The 18,856-nt window shown below is 41.6% G+C and overlaps 2 protein-coding genes across 2 annotated transcripts in view; both read right to left on the minus strand.

Annotated features, from left to right (window-relative positions):
• The window catches only part of RPL14 (ribosomal protein L14), a 4,864-nt gene extending 3,792 nt beyond the window's left edge, over nt 1-1,072 (minus strand). Inside the window, exons 1-2 of the mRNA XM_019473200.1 lie at nt 864-1,072; nt 574-649 (exon numbers count right to left, since the gene is read on the minus strand). Of these exons, the coding sequence (XP_019328745.1) occupies nt 574-649; nt 864-1,072 (285 nt within the window). The remainder of the gene's footprint in view (nt 1-573; nt 650-863) is intronic.
• A 5,064-nt stretch (nt 1,073-6,136) lies between these two features.
• The window catches only part of ENTPD3 (ectonucleoside triphosphate diphosphohydrolase 3), a 19,888-nt gene continuing 7,168 nt past the window's right edge, over nt 6,137-18,856 (minus strand). Inside the window, exons 3-10 of the mRNA XM_009283564.2 lie at nt 18,061-18,178; nt 14,347-14,497; nt 13,415-13,574; nt 11,024-11,254; nt 10,291-10,563; nt 10,083-10,193; nt 9,460-9,597; nt 6,137-6,370 (exon numbers count right to left, since the gene is read on the minus strand). Of these exons, the coding sequence (XP_009281839.2) occupies nt 6,137-6,370; nt 9,460-9,597; nt 10,083-10,193; nt 10,291-10,563; nt 11,024-11,254; nt 13,415-13,574; nt 14,347-14,497; nt 18,061-18,178 (1,416 nt within the window). The remainder of the gene's footprint in view (nt 6,371-9,459; nt 9,598-10,082; nt 10,194-10,290; nt 10,564-11,023; nt 11,255-13,414; nt 13,575-14,346; nt 14,498-18,060; nt 18,179-18,856) is intronic.

Consider the following 18,856-nt stretch of genomic DNA (forward strand, 5'->3'; position numbering starts at 1 on the left):
TCCCCCCGGGGCGGGGGGGGGGGGCGGGTAAGGGACAGCCGCGGTGCTCCGACCCGGCGGCTGGCTGCGGGCAAGGGGGCGGTTTTGGTTCCAGCCCCGGTGGCAGAGGAATAGTGGAGAGGACAGCAAGTCCAGAGGCCGCGTCTGTGCTGTGGCGGAGCTGGTGAGCTGCGTGTGTCTGAGCTCGGGAGAAAGCCGGCAGAGCACAACCAGCGCGCTCTGAGACAATTTGTTAAAACCATCCTTCTCTTCGAAAGGCAGAACACTGAATAGAGGGGATGAGTAAAAAATGCACCAAGATTGGGCATGGTTTTTCGTATCACAGCGCAGAACTGGCCCCTAATTTGAAAGAGGAGCTCAGCAACAAGCAAGGATACAAGGATACTCTGGGAACAACAGAACAAATGCAACATGGGCTTGGGAAGGAGACAGGAGCACACATTCAGAACAGAGAGAGGGTAAAACCAGCATTATGATTCAGCGTGGGAGGTGACGCCACCTGATGGCGAAAGGCTCGTGGTTTGAAAACAAAAGGAACATTTAATGGGCTCCGCCTGACGTGCACCGCGGTACAGGGGGACAGGCAGCACCCTTGGTGCAGAAGTCGAGTGTCCGGCCTGTGCTGTAATGGCGAGTCACTTCCTGCCGCCTGCGGCAGAAGGGGTTGCGCTGGCGTCACAGATGCGCACGCGCGCTGCCGGAAGAATGTGTTCATTCTGTTCTTGGACCGTGTTACCTCTGAGCTCTGGAGACGAGTGCAGGACAGCTCTTCTTTTATTGCTTGGTGCCTCTTGCCACGTGAACGGCATTTCCTAGAGAGCAAAGACACAGCGCGAGCTCTCTGCAGTCCGTACAGGACGGACCTTGCCAACCTCGCGCAGGGCTGCAGAGACGGTGTGCCGGGTGGAGAGACGTTCCACGGGACAACCGGCCAACGAGCATCCTCCCGGCGCTGCAGGAGCCCAGCCTGGCCTCTCACCCGGAGCTCCCCGTAGCCCTCACTGCTCTTGCCGCTCTGCCAAGCAGCACTGCGGCCGAGGGAGGGCAGGCGGTTAGGGGCCCTGCGGACCATCAGGGCATGGCAGAAAAGCTCCGTGGGCGAGTGTCAGCTCACTGGGCTGGCTTTGACGTACACGCATCGAGATACGGACATGCATGCGGGTCGCATTTTGCAGGATTTTCACTCAGGTAAATGTCAGCCAAAACATTTGCTATGAGAAGAGGAGCTTTGAGAGTAGCGAAGCGTAAGCAAAACGTACTGCAGAGCACTGCTGGAACATAGGTCTGACCTTCGTTCTTCTGGATCTTCTGTCAGCAGCGGAATGAAACATCCCAATTTAGCTGTCTGAAGCGGCGTGTTTATTGTTTGTACAGCTTTGCTTTTATAATAAAAGAGAGCAAGTAAAAAATGCACTTAAGCAACTTTAAATGGTGCAGGTATTTTATGCAACTGCCCAGGGAATGGATCATTAAAATATTAATGAGCACTTAACTCCATCAGGTATTTTTGAAAGTCCCAACCAGAATACCATTATAGCGATACTATTTTACTGTGCTTTACAATGGTAATATATTAATACATGTATTAAACCAGTTATTTTTAAACAACATGTTCTAGGTCAAGTCAGTAGAAGATGACGACTTTGGATTCTTCCATTTGGAAGTCATTTGGAAAAACAGTATTTTTCATTTTCTTCATTTGATCTACTATTACTCTCCAGTACTACTTAAGAGGAAAGGAGGTTACCTAAAATCTCGGTCTTTAATGACCTTTGCATGTTTTTTGGCAGAGATACTCAAATGTCACTAGTGACTGCATTGGTGACTCACTGAGTATGCGAGGGTTGCATCTGTTCCACATTAACTGTAATTTGCATGCATGCATGCATTTCTGCATCCATTAATATCATAAACAACTGGAAGAGGCATCATAAAAAACGCCAAACTTGGGCTCTGCCTTAACATCAAACACTGAAAACAATTCAGGAGTTAAAAACATTTTCTCCCATGAATACACTACGAGAAACATACAGTAGGCCTGCACAAATGTTGCTGAGCCAGTAACTAGATACCGCTTTCCTCCTCTTACACGGAAGAACACTCATAAGTTAAGTGTAGGTGAGCACTTTTTGTGATGCACAGTCTTCATTGCCATCCAAGTGAACATACATTGTTGCATATTGCTTCACCAGACGTTTGGCACCTTTGCCCCCCCCCTTCAGAAATGTCCATATGCATTTCATTTCTCATCTCTTTCTTCTGGTGGATTAATTTCTTGCTGTTTCTCCACAGATGAGGTTTTTCATATTACATAATCGGGTCCCCTATTCCCAATGCCCAACAGTTCTTTCTCTAACCAATCTGTATCTCGATCGACTGTCTTGGATAACTGGGAATTGCTGCTTCTCTTCGGCGCATAAGCTTTCAGATCTACATTACAGCAGTGAACCTGGATTAAGTCCTAAAAAGCGTCGGTGTCCCCGAGTGAAATGTTAACAGTGTTTAAACGTAGAAGTTGTTTACGTGTATTGCGTAAATGGGGGGGGGAATAAGAAGAGGGGCTGGCTTGGTTTTAACCACCAGGGTTTCCTCGCTGAGAATATGGATTCTGGAGATAACGAGCACTGTCCACTCCAGAATCTCACAGGGTCAGTTTTGCAGCTTGCAAGTTTCCATCCCCCAGAAAAGCATTTCAGAGATTTCCTATCCCTCTAAGAAGAATAACTTGTCTACCAGGATGAAAATATTGATACTGGGCAAATAAAAAATAAAAAGTACACTTGGCTTTAGCTTTTCACAACTTAATTTTATTAATCTTAAAGAGTTATAATATATAATTAATAATTAATATATATTATTATATATTATAATATATATAATTAAAGAGTATAAAAAGATAAATGACCTATAGTTTGCACACATTCCCAAATGCTCTTCACTACACTGGCTCTCCCAGAGATCAGTTCTAGATGACAGGACAACGTTACACCCGCTGATCTGGTTCCGACTCACACCCGGGGGAGGATTTAGCTATGGTTACCAAATTACCATCCCCATTGCCTCACCTCCCCTACAGAAGCAACCACTACAGCCGAGGGCAGCCAAGCTGGCTGCGTGTCCGAGCCGTGGTTTTTTACTGTAATGCTGAGCTGCAGCCATGGTGCTGGCTCAGAAGAAGCTGTAAGCTATGGCGCTGCAGCTGCCTGGCTGGAAGTTCAATAGTTCCAGCTTTCCCGGCTGAAACGGGCAGGAGAGAGAAGACTGAGCAGGTGGGTATCCTGGTGATACAGGAGGGAGATTACATAAATAGGGAGAAGAGGGAACTACTGAAAAAGGAAAACAGAAGGTGAGTCATGGAGGCAAGGCATTCTTTGAACAGATACTGGCTCGATCCAAGTACATCTGGAAGTCCGAATGATTTTTGAACAAGTTTACTTGTTCTTTAGCTGCCAACTGTAAGGAAACTAACTTCCAAGCATGCTCCATCTGTGCAAAACCAGGTCTGAATGGCCCTGCCATTCACAAGCAAAGCAAAGGTTTTGTAGGGCAAGTAAATATCCCAGAACATAATTTTCAGCATAAATTTAGCAGCTGAAGAAAGCATTTTAATGGTGTCATCCAACTGTCTTTTTTTACCCTTTACTGCAGTTCCAGATCAATCACACAAAATAAGGTTTTATCTCACGCCATCCTCTGTAATGTCCATGCACTCTGAAGTAAATTTTATGTTTTATCAGATGTAACTTGGGTGCCACAGAACACTTCATCACCTTGTAATACCTTCTGCCTTATTTTAAGTACTGCTACTCCGGTAAGACTGACAGGACATAGTAGTATACCAACAGAGAAGGGACAAAGCCCTCACTGCTGATCCTCTTGAAAAATCACTAACTTTTTTCTTTTTTTTTTTCCTTTTTTTCCATTTAAAAAGATATTTAGTTCCTTTCAAATCATTTATCAGCCTGTGAAAAACAAAAGAAAACAAAACTCCAACCCCACCATCAAACCTGAAAGTAAGAAGGTGATACAGAAACAAAAGACACAAATTGAAAATATTCATGGCTAAAAATACTGGCCACTGTTCTCCTATCTCACAACCTAATCAATACAGGGAATAGATTAAGTTGGGACAGAAAATACATTATGTGCCATTGGAATTCATAATCCAATGTTAACTTGACTTTTGAGTGTATGCATCAACAAGTAGATCTCTTACATGTAACAAACCTGTGTGGAAACCACTACTCGTGCGGCCTCACGGGCTTTAGCTTGTTAGCAATAGATGTTGAATATGGTAATCTCCCTTTTAGTTTTTACTTTCTCATGCTGAAAAGCTCCATGCACGAAATGAGTAGCCATTCCTTCAGAGAGAAAAGACACAAGCAAGCAAGGGAAACTACACACAGAGGGAAGCAATCCTGAGAAGATGGAGAGGGAGGAATGTATTAAAGTGACCGGCAGTAGCCATTCATAAGACATTCGGGGAAATACGGAGCTCCATGTAGGTACTGAATCTGGGCGAAAGGAGATGGTAGAAGGGGAGGAGGGAAGTGAAGCAGAGATGCTCTTTTCTCCTCTTGCAGGTCCTAAAGAGTACAACGATCCCTTCTTTCTGCTAACCCTAAGGCCCTTCAGATGTATTCCCCTTGCAGCTTCACAGATCGTGTTACAGCAATATTAAGAGGAATTAACAGAAACAGTGTACAAAGGGAAGAGATGGCAGATGATGTGGCAGGAGGCTTTTTCAAGGGTTATTTCAGAAGCCAGCTGAAGACCAAAGCTATACAAAAGACAGGCAGGTAAAAGGGGCACTGACCATGAAGAACTCCTTGAGCAGTGGGTAAAATTGTAGTCTTACGATTTAAGGGAATGAGAGGTTTGGTGAAGAATGCCTGGGCTTTCAAGGAAGTCAGCTCTTTGGAGCACGAAGGCAGCAGCACTTCCAGGAAAGCTCTGGAGTTAATGAGTTTGACAGAAGCATCCGCTAGGTAGATCCTAGTGTTGCTGAAGGAACACTGAGGCCAGGACAGTGGAAAGGCTGATCAAGGCACTACAGCCATGATTGCAGCTCCAGCAATGTGTTCCCAAACCCACTACAGAAAGGGTGTTCTGCTGGCCTGCAGACTGGCTCCTATTCCTCTTGACCTTGAATGAAGGGTTTAACATGTTAATGCTTCAGAAGGTCCCAGGTCTGAGACTCTATCCAGACAACTGAAATAATATGCACCTGACAAATCAGTACTGACTGCAACTGTCTGAGATCAACAATATGCGGGGAATACAGGTCACTGTTTCAGTATGAGAACCTACAAAAAGTATTTCTGTGAAAGTTAGAGAAAAGGACACCGAAAACTCTAGTGGCTTCTGGAGGTAACTATGAGACATTTAAATTTAGGTTCAGTTACTAAAGCGTGAAAGCATTTTGTTCCACCTTCAAAGCAAATCTTATGTACCATAGCAGAGGCATGGTACTCCATGAGGTCTCCATGGTACCGAAAGAAAGAGCTCCATTTTAAGACAGGCTTGAAAGTTCTGAGAGGTGTTGGCAGTTTATTACACCTTTATGTGGTGGGGATCAATCAGTTTGGAACAGCAGTAAAAACAATTCTATCCCAGCTGTTCCTTTCAGTTCCTGTCATTACCCAGTGCTTGTTCCAGTTTCAGAAATTAGATTATTTGGGGGCTTTTAGTGTCAGCACTGCACACAAGAACAGCTACCATGTTCCCGCCTCCCACAATTCCTACTGACTTGTTTAATTTTATCTTAAACAACCACCACCATGATCAAATCCATCACCACTTGAGTTTACCAGTTAGCGCAGAGTTAATGAACAAAAAGATAATACATACCTGGCAGGAAAAGGCTATTAATCCTTTATCAAGCAAAGTGACGTATCTGTCCATGTTTTCTCTGCTGCACACTGGACAAACTAGTTTTACAGAAACAATTGCCAAAATATTTCAAAAGCACTCCAATTCACCATATCACAGATTCCTTTGTCTCTCTTCTCTATTTATGCTTTTGGTCTTGAAGTCTTTTTGCCTGTCTTTATTTCGCCCTCCATTTTTCAAAAATAAAGTCCTACTTAACTTAATAGCACTATAAAATTCTTGGTTTGTCTTCAGTAAAGTTCATTCATTCTGGAATAAATATGTGTTCAACACGACTGATGTTCTTCCGATTACGTGATACAATACACAAGTAAACAAGGAAGAGAAGACACAACAATGCCGTAGCTGTGAGAAAGACGAGGAGCCCAGCAAACAAAGAAGGTTTCAGAGGTAACTGGATCAGCTTGCCTTCTGCTGGAATCATATTCGTGAGGCTTAACATGTAACCGAGTGACCATGCTATACTGCTGTTACCAACCTGAAATAAAGACAAAAGAGTCCTATTCCCATGGACTTTTCAGTCAAAGAAAAGAGGTTCCAAAAGCTCAACTGCTGATGCTGGCAACTGCCCTTTAAGTTAGCAAGGAGAAAACTGGTGGAGTATACAAAGAAGATACAGAACCATTTTAAATTACCCTTTTTTGGTAGTTCCAGAGGATGCTAATAAAATTGGTCACTGGGCTAAAGAAGTGAGACACAGGTATTAGATGCATGGGTACAAGGATGTGTGGTATATATGCAGACAGCCAGTTACAGGATTTTCTGTGCAAGAAACACACTTTAAAAAAAAAAAACAGTACTACTGTGCCTAATTCCTAGAATTAGCCCCTCATCTTAGCCAAATCCTAGGATGTTACTTAGTTCAAGCAAACAAAAAAACCCACAAAAGAGTCCCACCGACATGGACAAAGAGGAAGCCAGGGTAAAGTCCCCAAAGCAGGAACTCTATTCATCGTCTTTTGTTCCATGGTTGGTTTTGTGCCTGCAAATGAACCAGCACTAGGCTCTTCCATTTAAAAAATAAACATAAGTGAAAAATTACTGAGGAACAGGTGAAACAAAAGCAAAGGGGGTACGTTTGTATTTGCTGCATGGTCCTCCTGCTTTGCTCTCTTTCCCCACTTCTAATTTGAGCAACAGAGTTTATCAATTTTCCACTGTCTTTTTCATTAAATCATCATCCTGCCACTTGATAAGCACAGGATCAAAGGGTGAAGACAGAGTGTCCCTTGTCCTCCTCCCACATGCCCAGGCTCCAATAATGGCTTGCCTATTTATATAAAACATATAAGTACACATCACGGCCTCCTACAAGTCAAACCACAACTTAAAAAAAAAAAAATCCATTGTTAAACAGAGTGAAAAAATATGGGCGGGGAGGGCACTTCAAGAGAAATCGGTGGAACTCATTAAACAAAGGCTAGCCTAGAGGGCCAGCTACGAGATACGTATTTGGTTTACACTCCAGCTTTCTTTTTCAAAGGGCCTGCACCACTTTGAAATCACTCCAGGTAGTTCTAGGGTATACTACAGGACAGACAAAGCTGAAGTTGCGTTCTTCTACAACCAACCAGCTCTCCCAAACTCATTTGGCTTTCCATCTTTATTACAGGTCATCCCACTCTGCAACTCATGAATGGCTGCCCGTAAGTAGTTTGCTTAAATTTGGGAAAGTAAATTTAGGAAACCAACCTCTTTGGTTATTCATGTATAAAAAGCATCATGATGAAGTTGAGGGATGAACTTTAATAAATGATTTAATGTCTTCAATGAACAGTTTTAAGCAGTCAGCTACTGGTTGTAGGAGACCACAAGGGCCTATAATATTTGGTCCTTTTTGTAGCTGTGTATATCCTAATACCTTTTGTTTAACTGATAAAAAGAAAGCTACAGCAACAGGAACTGGAATATGACAGGTGAGCAAAGAGGTAAGATGGATCAAGGTGGTTTTTCATTGCTGAGAGAGGGGAAAAACTCTCATCATGAGGTTTAGAACTTTTGCAAATCATCTAGCTCTAGATCTCGCCCAGATCTTAGCATTGGGTTAAGGTTCTTTTCATTGGTTGTGTTCACTAATTAAAGGAAATATACTCCTAGCATAGGCAAAAAACCCCACCCTCCACTCTTGGAGAAACTGTGCTGTTATCTCTGGGGTAGCTTAGCTGATCAGTTAACATCAGATCTTATTATTTTAGTAGGGGCAGATCTAATTAAGAGAATGTAGTTTTTCCTTTCGGAGTTTCATGATTACCCTCGTGCAAAATCTAGGTAACAAAGGTGTTAATTTCAAATAAGCCTTTTGGGTTTTTATTTTGCTCAGTATTTTTATAGTCTTGGCTAAATACAGAAAAATGTTGCTGTGTTTGGCTGCTCCTATCTGCTGGGGACAATACAAGTTATATTTAAATATCAAGGCAAATCCACCCCCCACCAGGTCCAGATTAAGATCCCAAAGTAAGCTCTATGCTGATTTCCTGGTAGAAGGGCTAAACTCTGGACACTCCTCCAGAGCTGCTAATGGTTGTCCACCAGAGGACAAAATAAGGCAAGAAAATCCTACTTGATTCCTTAGTGCACCAGTAATAGATATGACTGTTCAGAAAATATTGCTTACGATTTCTCACTCACAGCTTGCCAGCATATGCTACATTTAAGAATACTCTATGAAGATCTACAACCTATTCTTTTGTTGGTTTTGAATGCAAGTGCTGAAGCATTTCCAAACTGTACGGAGATTAAGAGACAGTCTGGGACAAGGTTTTAGAATAAGGCTCTGTACAGTAGCAGAGAGGAAAGGATGGAGTCACAGAGCACTGTGGGGAGCACACTTCTTGATGTAACAGCCAAGCTTAGATAGTGGCCATGCCTTCTGATTTGGAAGCAAAGATTTCTTAGCAGTAGCTTCAGAATGGATATATACAAGTTCATTCCAAATACTCTGTTTTTTAGGAGAAAAACTGAGGTCAGGGAAGAGAGAAATGCAGCTGTTACACAAACGTTGAAAGCCACCTCTCTCTGCCAGCTGAACGCCAATACCCCATCAACATACATTCTTATTCCAGAGAACCAGATTACAGCACAGATGGATGTGCCAGCTGAGGATGAAAACTGCTCTAGTTGTTTCATCACCACTCACTGACTATAATCCAGCTCTGTCGGTTCCCCCAAGGCTCTGCCAGCAGACAGAAAACCAGGAGTTCTCCCGTCCAGCTCAGCAGGGTTAGCTCAAACTGACCTTGACCTGCGAGGTGTTTCAGGCAGATCACTGCCTAGAGCAAGCCACTACTTCAACAACCTGGGGCAAGGTTTAAAACACAATTATTTGATCCTTTCTTAAAGCTCTTCAAAAGAATCTAGGCAGCATCTCCAAGTAATGCTGCAACCCCTGGAACCAGGCTGAAATTGCTACTGAGGCTTGAAAAGTGGCTTTGTCTTATGCCAAACATTTGACAATCATTTACAAAGGCTGTTTATGACCGTTACATTTTTGTAGGCTGCTGCATCTTCCGTCTCCTTCTAAACTTCTTTGGATTAAAATAACAGTAAGAGGAAATGATTGTCACTCACCTCCTTTTGAAAACGTATCTGTGGCCAAGTTTCTGCATCGAAGTTGTAACCACGTGCAAGCAAGTAATAAATGAAATTGGCTGAAAAACAGTAGGATCTAGCATATATTTCTTCAAATTTAGGCAGCATAAACTGGAGCTGAAAGCAAAAGGTTTTTTAAAAACATGTAAATTATGAAAAACAAATGCTTTTGGTTTTTATAACTAGAGAATACTTTGGATTCGAATTAGAATTTATTAGCATTTTTCAGAAACACCAAGTAAAGTTGTGGACAACTAGATACGGAGATTTAGAAAAAGAAAGACCCTGACAGTGATATAGTTTATGTGGTAAAAAATGAAAATAAACATAAAACTGCACACAAAAGACTGAGGATTCCTAAATTTTCCATGTCATGTTTACAGCATGGTTAAAACTGTGAAATGAAATTTCAAAACCTAGTCCAAGTTTTAAGCATGCTAGAAATACTACATGGTTTGAAGAACAGTGGGAAAACAAATGCTGAGGTTGATATAGACCTTCTGAAAAGTTCCAAATACTTGTCTAGTCCAGATTCTTTTTATATCTCCCTTTTACAGATACAAAAAAGAAAAAAAAAAACCCAAACCAAACAACCCACTTACCTGCGCCCAGCTCTGTGAACAGAAAGACCACATACTTGAATTGAAGTCAGCTAGGGAAAAGTGCCCAGATAAATTCAAAGCATTAATTGTATAGTAGAATCCTGAGAAAGCCTGTAGAAAAGGAGTAAATGACAGGCCTGTTACTTTCAGAACTACAGAAATCAAAAGCAAGCAAGCTCAAAAAGAAATGCTGTGTTTGCAAACCTACCACAAAATTCCCTTTAACTTTTGGCTGATGTATTCCATTAAATGGACAGTCTTCTCTGTCTCTGCAAGCAGTGAAGTTAAACAATAAAGAAACCATCTCCTGGCACAGACCTGGGTCTCCTGTTCCACGGAAGTTCACAAGCTGGTTTGGGTAGTAATTTGCTGGTCTCAGAGACTGCGTACAAAGGCTGCCAGAGAAGTACTTCATCGTTAATGCAGTATTATAATTCTGAGGGTAACATGGATTATCCACATTGGAACTGGTGTTTGATTTCTGTGGGGGAAAAAAAAAAAAACAAACTAACAAAAACCCCCAAACAATAAAGGCTACTCAAAGTAAGAAAGACCTAATGTGACATTAACTACGGGAATATTTTTAAACCACATATGCATGTATTTTTGTTCTCTTCTCTGTCATGGCTGATCAGTACAACATTGCTGATCATTGTAATTCATAGAAACTACTTTCTCAAAAAAATCATTGGCAAGATCAGCAAAACACTTACAGGACTAGTTGGGCCTTTTTGTCAAATAGTACAAAACTCTCACCAATTTTTAACAAATATGAAGATCTTTGTATGAAACCTAAGTGCGTTTGTCCACAACTAAGTACAACAGAGCTCTTATTGGGGTCTTCAAATTCCACCAAAGGGAAGCGAACACAAGCCTAAGAACCTGCTCAGATAATTACTGAACACTTGCAAGAGCAACACAGTAAAGGGTCTTAAACAGACCTGGAGCAGCAATGCTAAAAGCCTTTTCTCAGCTTCATCTCTCCCATAGCACTGGAAGCTGTGAGTGTAGACATTGTAGTTGTAACCATACAACTTCACTTGCAAGGTGCTATTAAAGTTCTCCTGAGAGTCCTCTGGGATAAATGATATTTGAGTGGAAGCTCCTCCAAGATCCAGTGCACCCATAGTCTCCTTTCTGTAAGGATGGACCCATGTCCTCCAAAGGTTTCTCTACATGTAAAAATAAAAACAAGGCTAATTAGAAATATCATCTGCTTGTTCTCCCTTCAAGTTTTTCTACTCTTTACTTAACTTTTTGAGATTTCCCCCCCTCTTTGTCCTGCACCCTTTCCAAAAAATCTTAGCTCTGAGGAAACACGCAGATGTTTTTTACATAAGAGGGATGTACTTTCACAGAGTGAAACGATCTTCAAAGATGGAAAAAGGAATGCAGCGTAGCTTTCAACTCAGAGGACAGCACAATGATCAAAGCACAGGACTAGCCAGATCAATATCTGTACTGGAACGCAGGGAATTGAAGTCCAGATACCCATGAGATCTTGAACAAATCTGGATGGAAATAGTATGAAGATTTGCTTATTTCAAGGTAAGAAGAATTATTAAAGGAATAGAATATTAAGAGAACACACAGAAAAAGGGAGTGAAAATAGAGTGAAAAAACACAGAAAAGTCAAATGAAAGCTCCATCAAAGTCAAAAGAACAAGGACCCCTAATCTGCACATTTTCTTCACTGAAACTGCAGCAGCAATAAATCTGATCCATTCAGCTGGCATTTTTCCCTATTACCCAAAACATCCACCCAAATTCTGTATTTGATCAACACAGTCACAGCACAGAATATAGCTTTTGTATGATTATCTATCTCAATATTTACTGTAGTATTATTTACTGAGCATGATGATATGAATGTATGCACAAGAAGGGAAAAGAAACCTTATGGGCTAGCAAATATAGTCACAAGAAAATTCTACAGTGAAAGATTCCCATTAACAGCCCCTAGCAGAATTTGACTCTTAGCCCACTGTCACAAGAGTGGTGAAAATGTCTCTCTCCTACTAGTGATATTCCACACGTAGGTCTTCACACAACTCTCTATACTAAACTGTCTTCACAGCGTCTTGCAGTCCCTTCAGCAGTCCTTATGAATCTAGCATATGGAATTTGATATTTGGATTATTAAAATTCATGTGGTAGAAGACTGACATCACCCTGAAGTTCATGACGTCATTTTTGTTGCACGAAATGCACACGATGAGAAAAACTCTTCCAGAACGTGTGATTCCAATACCGATTTTCTTAACTTTGCAAGAGTGAACAACACATTCACCATGAGCTATCACTCAGATCACCATTGACTAATTCCTGCTTATTAATTGCCATGATCTAACAGGACCCATTCAACCAGGACAGCTAACAATACCCAGGGGTTTGGTTGAAATTTCTTTCAACCTAGTGAGGTTGGAAGAAGTGCAGTTAATGCTAAGGGCAGCACAGTGCCGCCATGAACGCAGATGAGCAGTTGCTGATCATCTTGGTACAGCTTTTACTGGGAATGAAATTATACTGAGTATCTATATATAAAAAGGGATCTTCCAACACATTTGACTCCCTCTCTGCTATGAGGCTCCTGCCTGACCCTATTCTGAGTTCAAGGACAGCATAAGTATCTTTATATTGGTATCACTTTTTCTGCATAAGACAGTTGGTACCACAGCCCACTGCTCATAGCCTGAAGCTTTTCAGCAGTATTGGAATGAACTGTATATAAGAGATTTCTGGCTCAGCTGAGGCACATTTGGCCACATCAACTTAACCACCTTCACTGCTTGAAAGTCTTGTCTGCTTAAGACAAGTGAGCCAATAGTGCCAAACAATTTGGAGACCCCTAAGCTGTGCAGATCCTTCGCCAGTAGAGCTGCAGGGACAGCAACCACCTGAGGAAGTCACAGAAAAGCAGAAGAAAACACCTTTAGTTGGCACCACTGTCAAGACAATCAACACCTGTCACACTTAACATACCAATACATTTAAGAGCAATGCAACTTCTGTTTCTAGATAAGGTATCCGATGTCATTTAGGGATGAGCTCTGTTTTGTGGATCAACAATTTTACCTTTGCCATATCACATTCCTGTAACATCATATTCTTTGATTTATGTTTGCTTAGTTCTATTACTGCCACAAAAAGACCCTGTTATATATTTCAGTGCAAAATGGAAGTTATAGTTATTAACAGGCATGTCCCCTCAAACTTCTAATTTATAAGAAAGAGTGAAGTTATAGCTATGATGTTTTAAAAGGCATGTCCCCTCAAACTTCTAATTTATAAGAAAGAGTGAAAAGAAAAGCATGCAGTTTTTTTCCACACACCTCTAAGAAATTGCCCATTAAATAGTTGGCTGTTATCCATCCATACACCCCTTCCTCTGGCCCAGTTATGATTTGCGCACCCCTAAATTCAAAAGGTTGTGCTCTGAAGTAGTTTTGAACGCTTGCAAGGACTTCATTGGCTGCCGTTTCATTTTGCAACCTAAGCAATTCACAAAACATGAGACACTGAGCATCTGGAAAGGCAATTTAATGTGTATTGTTCACTGACCAGCAATTCAAGAAAACTCCTACAATCACCTAATAAAAAATAGATATTGCTTCCCTAACAGGGAAGCTTATGATAGGGAACAGCCAAGTATCCAGCATTGTTTCAGCAAGCAACTCCCCCACTATGTACAAACTTCACTCTTTATCATACAAGTTCATGGGTGTTTTGTTTCTTGTATATACTTTTCTTTTTAGTGAACTGAGTGCTTATGTGATAGCTGCTGGTTAAAACAGTCCTGGAGCCTTTCTTCCCACTCTGTTTAGCCACAGAACAAACATAAAAAGCCAGTTTGTGCCAGGGCTAAAGCTACAGACAGACCCCAAAAGCCACATTACACCACATTCACACTCAGAAAACTCTGCAGTGTCTAGCTTTAATCTGCCTTTGCTGCCCACAGATACACACAAACATTATCTGCTTACATAACACTGAATTTTAAGACAGATACGGAAGAGAAAACTAAACTCTTGCCTTCTCCAGAATAAATCAAGCATTTCTTTTCAATATGGCATTACAGAGGATTTTTGTACAGCCCCGCTACCCCTATCAAAAAAGTTAATTAAATTAAATTGGCTGGGCTCCATTTCCTTTTGAGATGGCCAATTTCCAATGGATAAAAACGTGTCCAGTACATTTTTCACATTCTGTTTTCACAGACTGCTATGCTAGTACACATACAGAGGAGTTCAAATTTCTGCCATACCTCAGTAGTCTCATGCCAGCTGTAGCCCCCAGATAAACAGAAGTGGTTTTATGCAGATGAACTGGTATTCTCTCCTTGACTTTATTCAGACAGTCATCAAAGGGTTTGGCAAGAGCTCCTGGATTACTCTCATAGCTGGATATACCAGGGCCTAAAAGAGAACAAGTAGGTTGATTTCATTCTGCTTTGCCAACTACAAATTAGCCCAATTAGCAAGCAGGTGTTAAGAGAAAGAGATTCCCCCCTTCCCTCCTGTAATTGCAAACAAGGATAGGATGCTTGAAAACTATGAGTGCTTAAGGAATAAATGTAGTGACTGTCTCAGCTGTGTGAGACAGAGAAGAACTTGCAAACTGTTCGCCTGTATTTTCGTATGTATACATATACACCTATAGTACCATACCTAGAGTAAGATATACAGTATAACCATATAACACCACAATGACAGCATTGCTATATTCATGAGGAAAATAGGTTTACTCATGGCAGATGCTGTAGAAAATATCATGTCTAATGGATGTAAAATTTCTCTGGTCTGCTAAAGCATAGAAAATCCCTCCTTCCACAACCTAAGACAAAGATTTCCTAATCTGGTTTGCCACATCTGTCGTGGACACCATGGCACCTCTACAGCTCACTGCTCTCAACTGAAAATAAAATAAAGAAGCTTCTGCAAGGAATTGCTGGTGAAATTTCAGGATGCACACAAACAGCTCTTGAAGTCATAGAGGTCCAAGTCCAGGCTGGTGCACTAACTACTAAGTATTTCACGGTTTTCCAAATTTCCAAAGCCTTCAAACAACAGGAATGAGAGTTACACTGTGCTGCATAAGGCATAACTATTTGAACAATTAACATCAAAGTCTTTCCACCCTCCCTCCCTTGAGGACCATCAGGACCTCAACTTGTTCAGGCTCAGCTTAGGTGTTAATAAAAACATTCCTTACTAAAATTCCCTAGCTGAGGAAGTTGCACAGGGAGAAATCCAGGCATTCCCATGAAGCCATTGCCCCACAGAGAACAACTCTGCCAAAACTCCATCTAGTTCTCCTGTAACAGCCATCTCTCTCACCACCTGATCCCAAGCTAAGCAAAAGGCGGCTCTTACAGAGTTAAAATGAGAAATCATTTATGTTCAGCCACGTTGCATTGATACAAACAGAGGAAAAAATATGTAAGACTTTACAGACTCCACCCACACTCCACTACTCCCTTTCCCACAGTATGAACTTAAACATAAACATTACCATGTCATCATTAGATGTTCACAGCCCTGGTTTGGAATAAGACTTTCTAAAAGTCTGAAGTCTAGCACAGGTAGGCCTGAAGTTGGAAGGAAAGCTGTTACCAGAGGAAAACAGAGCAGCAACTGCTCTTTTACATCCTCAGCAGCTACTGTTGCCTCACACTCCCTTGGTGGCAGCAACCTCCATCTCTCAGTGTTCAGACATAGCAGGCTGGACAACTGCCTGCTTTGCCGCTGCTTAGAGCCTGACCAGGACATATTAACTGCCTATATAGAAAGGGTTTTGATTTGGGGCTGGCTGCTACACACAGGGGCAGAGGTACCTAATGAAGGCAGAAATGAAATCATAAAACCACCACAGAACTTACAGAGGAGTTGATCATTTGACTTTCAAGTTCAGTAGGTATGTGAAAGTCCACCTCTCAGTATGCCCAGAACCGTCCCCCAGTTTAAGTGCTTAAGGCTACAGTTAGCCTGTCACTAAAGAAACACTGACAGATGTGTTCACCACTGCCTCCCACAGCTTAGTTGGGGACCTCTCCCCTGAGCCCTCTGTCTCCTCCAGTGCAGAGTCACCCAAGACTGGAGCAGTGAACCCTGGTGATTTTGTACACTGGAGGATGAGGACTACTTTGGTTGACCATGGTTAAGGCCCCTCTGGACCTGAACAGTTCACAGCAATTTGGACTCCTCTGGTTTGCAATCTTTTGTATTCCCCGGAGGTAAAACAAAATCTAAAGCAATTAAAACAAATTCACAAAGTACTCATCTGTCATTTTCTGAGGAGAAGAATAATGCAGTTTCTCTGTGCGTTTTTCTCACACCAGAATTCCTAAAGGCAACATTCCTAATGAGTCAAGACATGAGCTAGCAGAGTGCAACCCCCACCTCGGCAGGCTGGCCGCCATTCCCTACAGTCTGTAAGGACACACCATCAGGCACATGACGGTGCATTACTTCTGTGCACGTTACACGTGCTTTCCTTTCCTTGTTTTAAAATTGCTAAGAATGTTCACACATATATTTAACGCTGAAGATAGAAATGTTGGTGCTGTTAAGAAACCATTGCCGCCTTCTCATCTCCTAGTTACTCATGGACATCTATGGCTACGTCTCCAGCATCTATGTCCAGACACAAAGAGGAATGCAGGATTTTGCATGATCATGACTGAGATAGAAAGAAAGGGAAAAATTCTCTTTGAACACCACAGTTATTATCAGAGATCAACAAAATCTGCACTGAGACTTCCTGAGTTGCCCCACCTTCTCCTCTTACCTAACTTGCAAACCCAAACCAGTACACTAAACAAAGCAGTACTGCTGAAGTCGGTATCTTAGAGGATAATCTAAAGCTCATTTAACTCAGAGTAGCAGAATTTACGAAGTTTGACTTCCTGCAGAAATCCCTTATAGACTAGCTACTGTTTAATAATGTGGATTTCTCTCCCCTGCCTGGCCACCTGTCTTCATAAAATGTGTGGAATTTTGGTATCTTTGAAAGCTTAGTCAAATGTCACTGAAGTTCACTAAGAGATTCAAAAGCTGTTATGAAGAAATCCACAACAAGCTATTAGAACATATACTTAACCATACTGGAGTGTGAGCAAAAGTCAGTCTAGTCAAGCATCCTCTCTCTGAGAGGAATCAATGCAAAACCTCAGACAAAAGACAAGGCAGGTAGCCAGTGGTACTTGTCGTGGGATGCCTCCTAGCAGTGCACAACTACAGGTCTTCCTGAGCCAAAGGCCAGACCTGCATTATTTGATACAACTATGACATCCTGTCAGAAACAGTTTTGCAATTCAGCTATTTTACTCGGTAATTTTATTAGATGCTTCCTAGTTCTGTAGTATGGAGAAGCTCTTCCTGTTCACCTTCTGCACGCCTTTCATAATTTCCCCTTGGTTGCCTCTTTCCAAGTAATTACAGAACAATTCCAGATGAACTGCATAAGCCTCGTTTCTCTAGGAAACCTGACTCAAACAGCAGAGATTTTGGTTTTAAGCATCACTAAGACTTCTGGAAAATAAAAACTAATTTGTCAAACTCTTATAGCATAGCTGACACCCATTTTTGCCTCCATCAAAATTAATGGCTAACATCTAACAAGGGCTAGATCCCCATTCTTCTCAAAGAGCTTTTATTCCAAGCTATTTTTAAATATATTTTATACTTTCCTTTTAAAATAAATTATTTCAGGGCACAAGGACTAAACATTTACAGGGCCTGATTCTCTGTAGATTGAATTCTGTCTGCACCAAACATGCACTGCAATAGAGTAAATCAAGTTTAGCTACAATTTCCTCTCTCCATTGCAGATTAGAGCACCCTGCTGTATCAGTAAGAGTCTTAACAGTTCTTGCTCCCCAGCACTGAAAAGGGAACACAGCGGAAAAAAACAGTATAAGCTTCCAGACAACCTTTTCTTGGAGGCTAGAAAGAAATAAGGAACTTCCATTTGAGCTCACCTTTCACATTGCACTTGAAGGTTTGGCTTACTACTCCCGTGTCATTTTCCTTTTCTGCTGGCCATTCATAGATGTAGACTGTAGTCCGAGAGGATCCAGCATCAAGGACTATTCCATACTGGGGAAAAAAAAAAAAACAACATTAGATCAAGAAACAAACAGTGACAGCTTAAAGGCCCGTATGCAGCTGTACTTCTTTGCACCATCAAACACTTCAGAAAATGTATGCACAGTATATTTGTAAGAGAGATTAATTCTAGTGTTAGGCACTTTGGCATGAATCCAACAGCCAAGCACAGAATGAATCTGGCTGCAAAACAAAGAACACACTACGTATCTTCAATAATGAATTCAGTGGGGATGGAGAATGCTCATCTCCTTTCAGCATCAGGTTCAAAATCCACACTGACACATAGGTAATACTGTGTTAGGACCTGATTCTGTGGCAAGTTCATTTCCCATTATCCCAGCTACACTCCCTGGACACTGCAGTATTTGATACCTAAGCACAGGCTTTAGATTCAAGGATGCACAAGGGATCCATAAAGCTACGAGCAAAGAGGTAAAGTACATAATACTCCACAGTGAGAATGATGAAACAAGTCTGGTTCTTTTCTAACTGCCCCATAAACCTCTCCCTTTGAGTGGTTTAGGCAGTCCACCTGAGAGTTTGCCACTGAAAACAGGCTGTGCCAGAGTGTTAGACAACAAAGAGGGAAAGAGAATCAATATTCATAGAATCATAGAATCATTAAGGTTGGAAAAGACCTCTAAGATCATCGAGTCCAACCATCAA

The sequence above is a fragment of the Aptenodytes forsteri genome, unplaced genomic scaffold (assembly GCF_000699145.1).
Source record: "Aptenodytes forsteri isolate BGI_AS27 unplaced genomic scaffold, ASM69914v1 Scaffold662, whole genome shotgun sequence".
Taxonomy (NCBI): Eukaryota; Metazoa; Chordata; class Aves; order Sphenisciformes; family Spheniscidae; genus Aptenodytes; species Aptenodytes forsteri.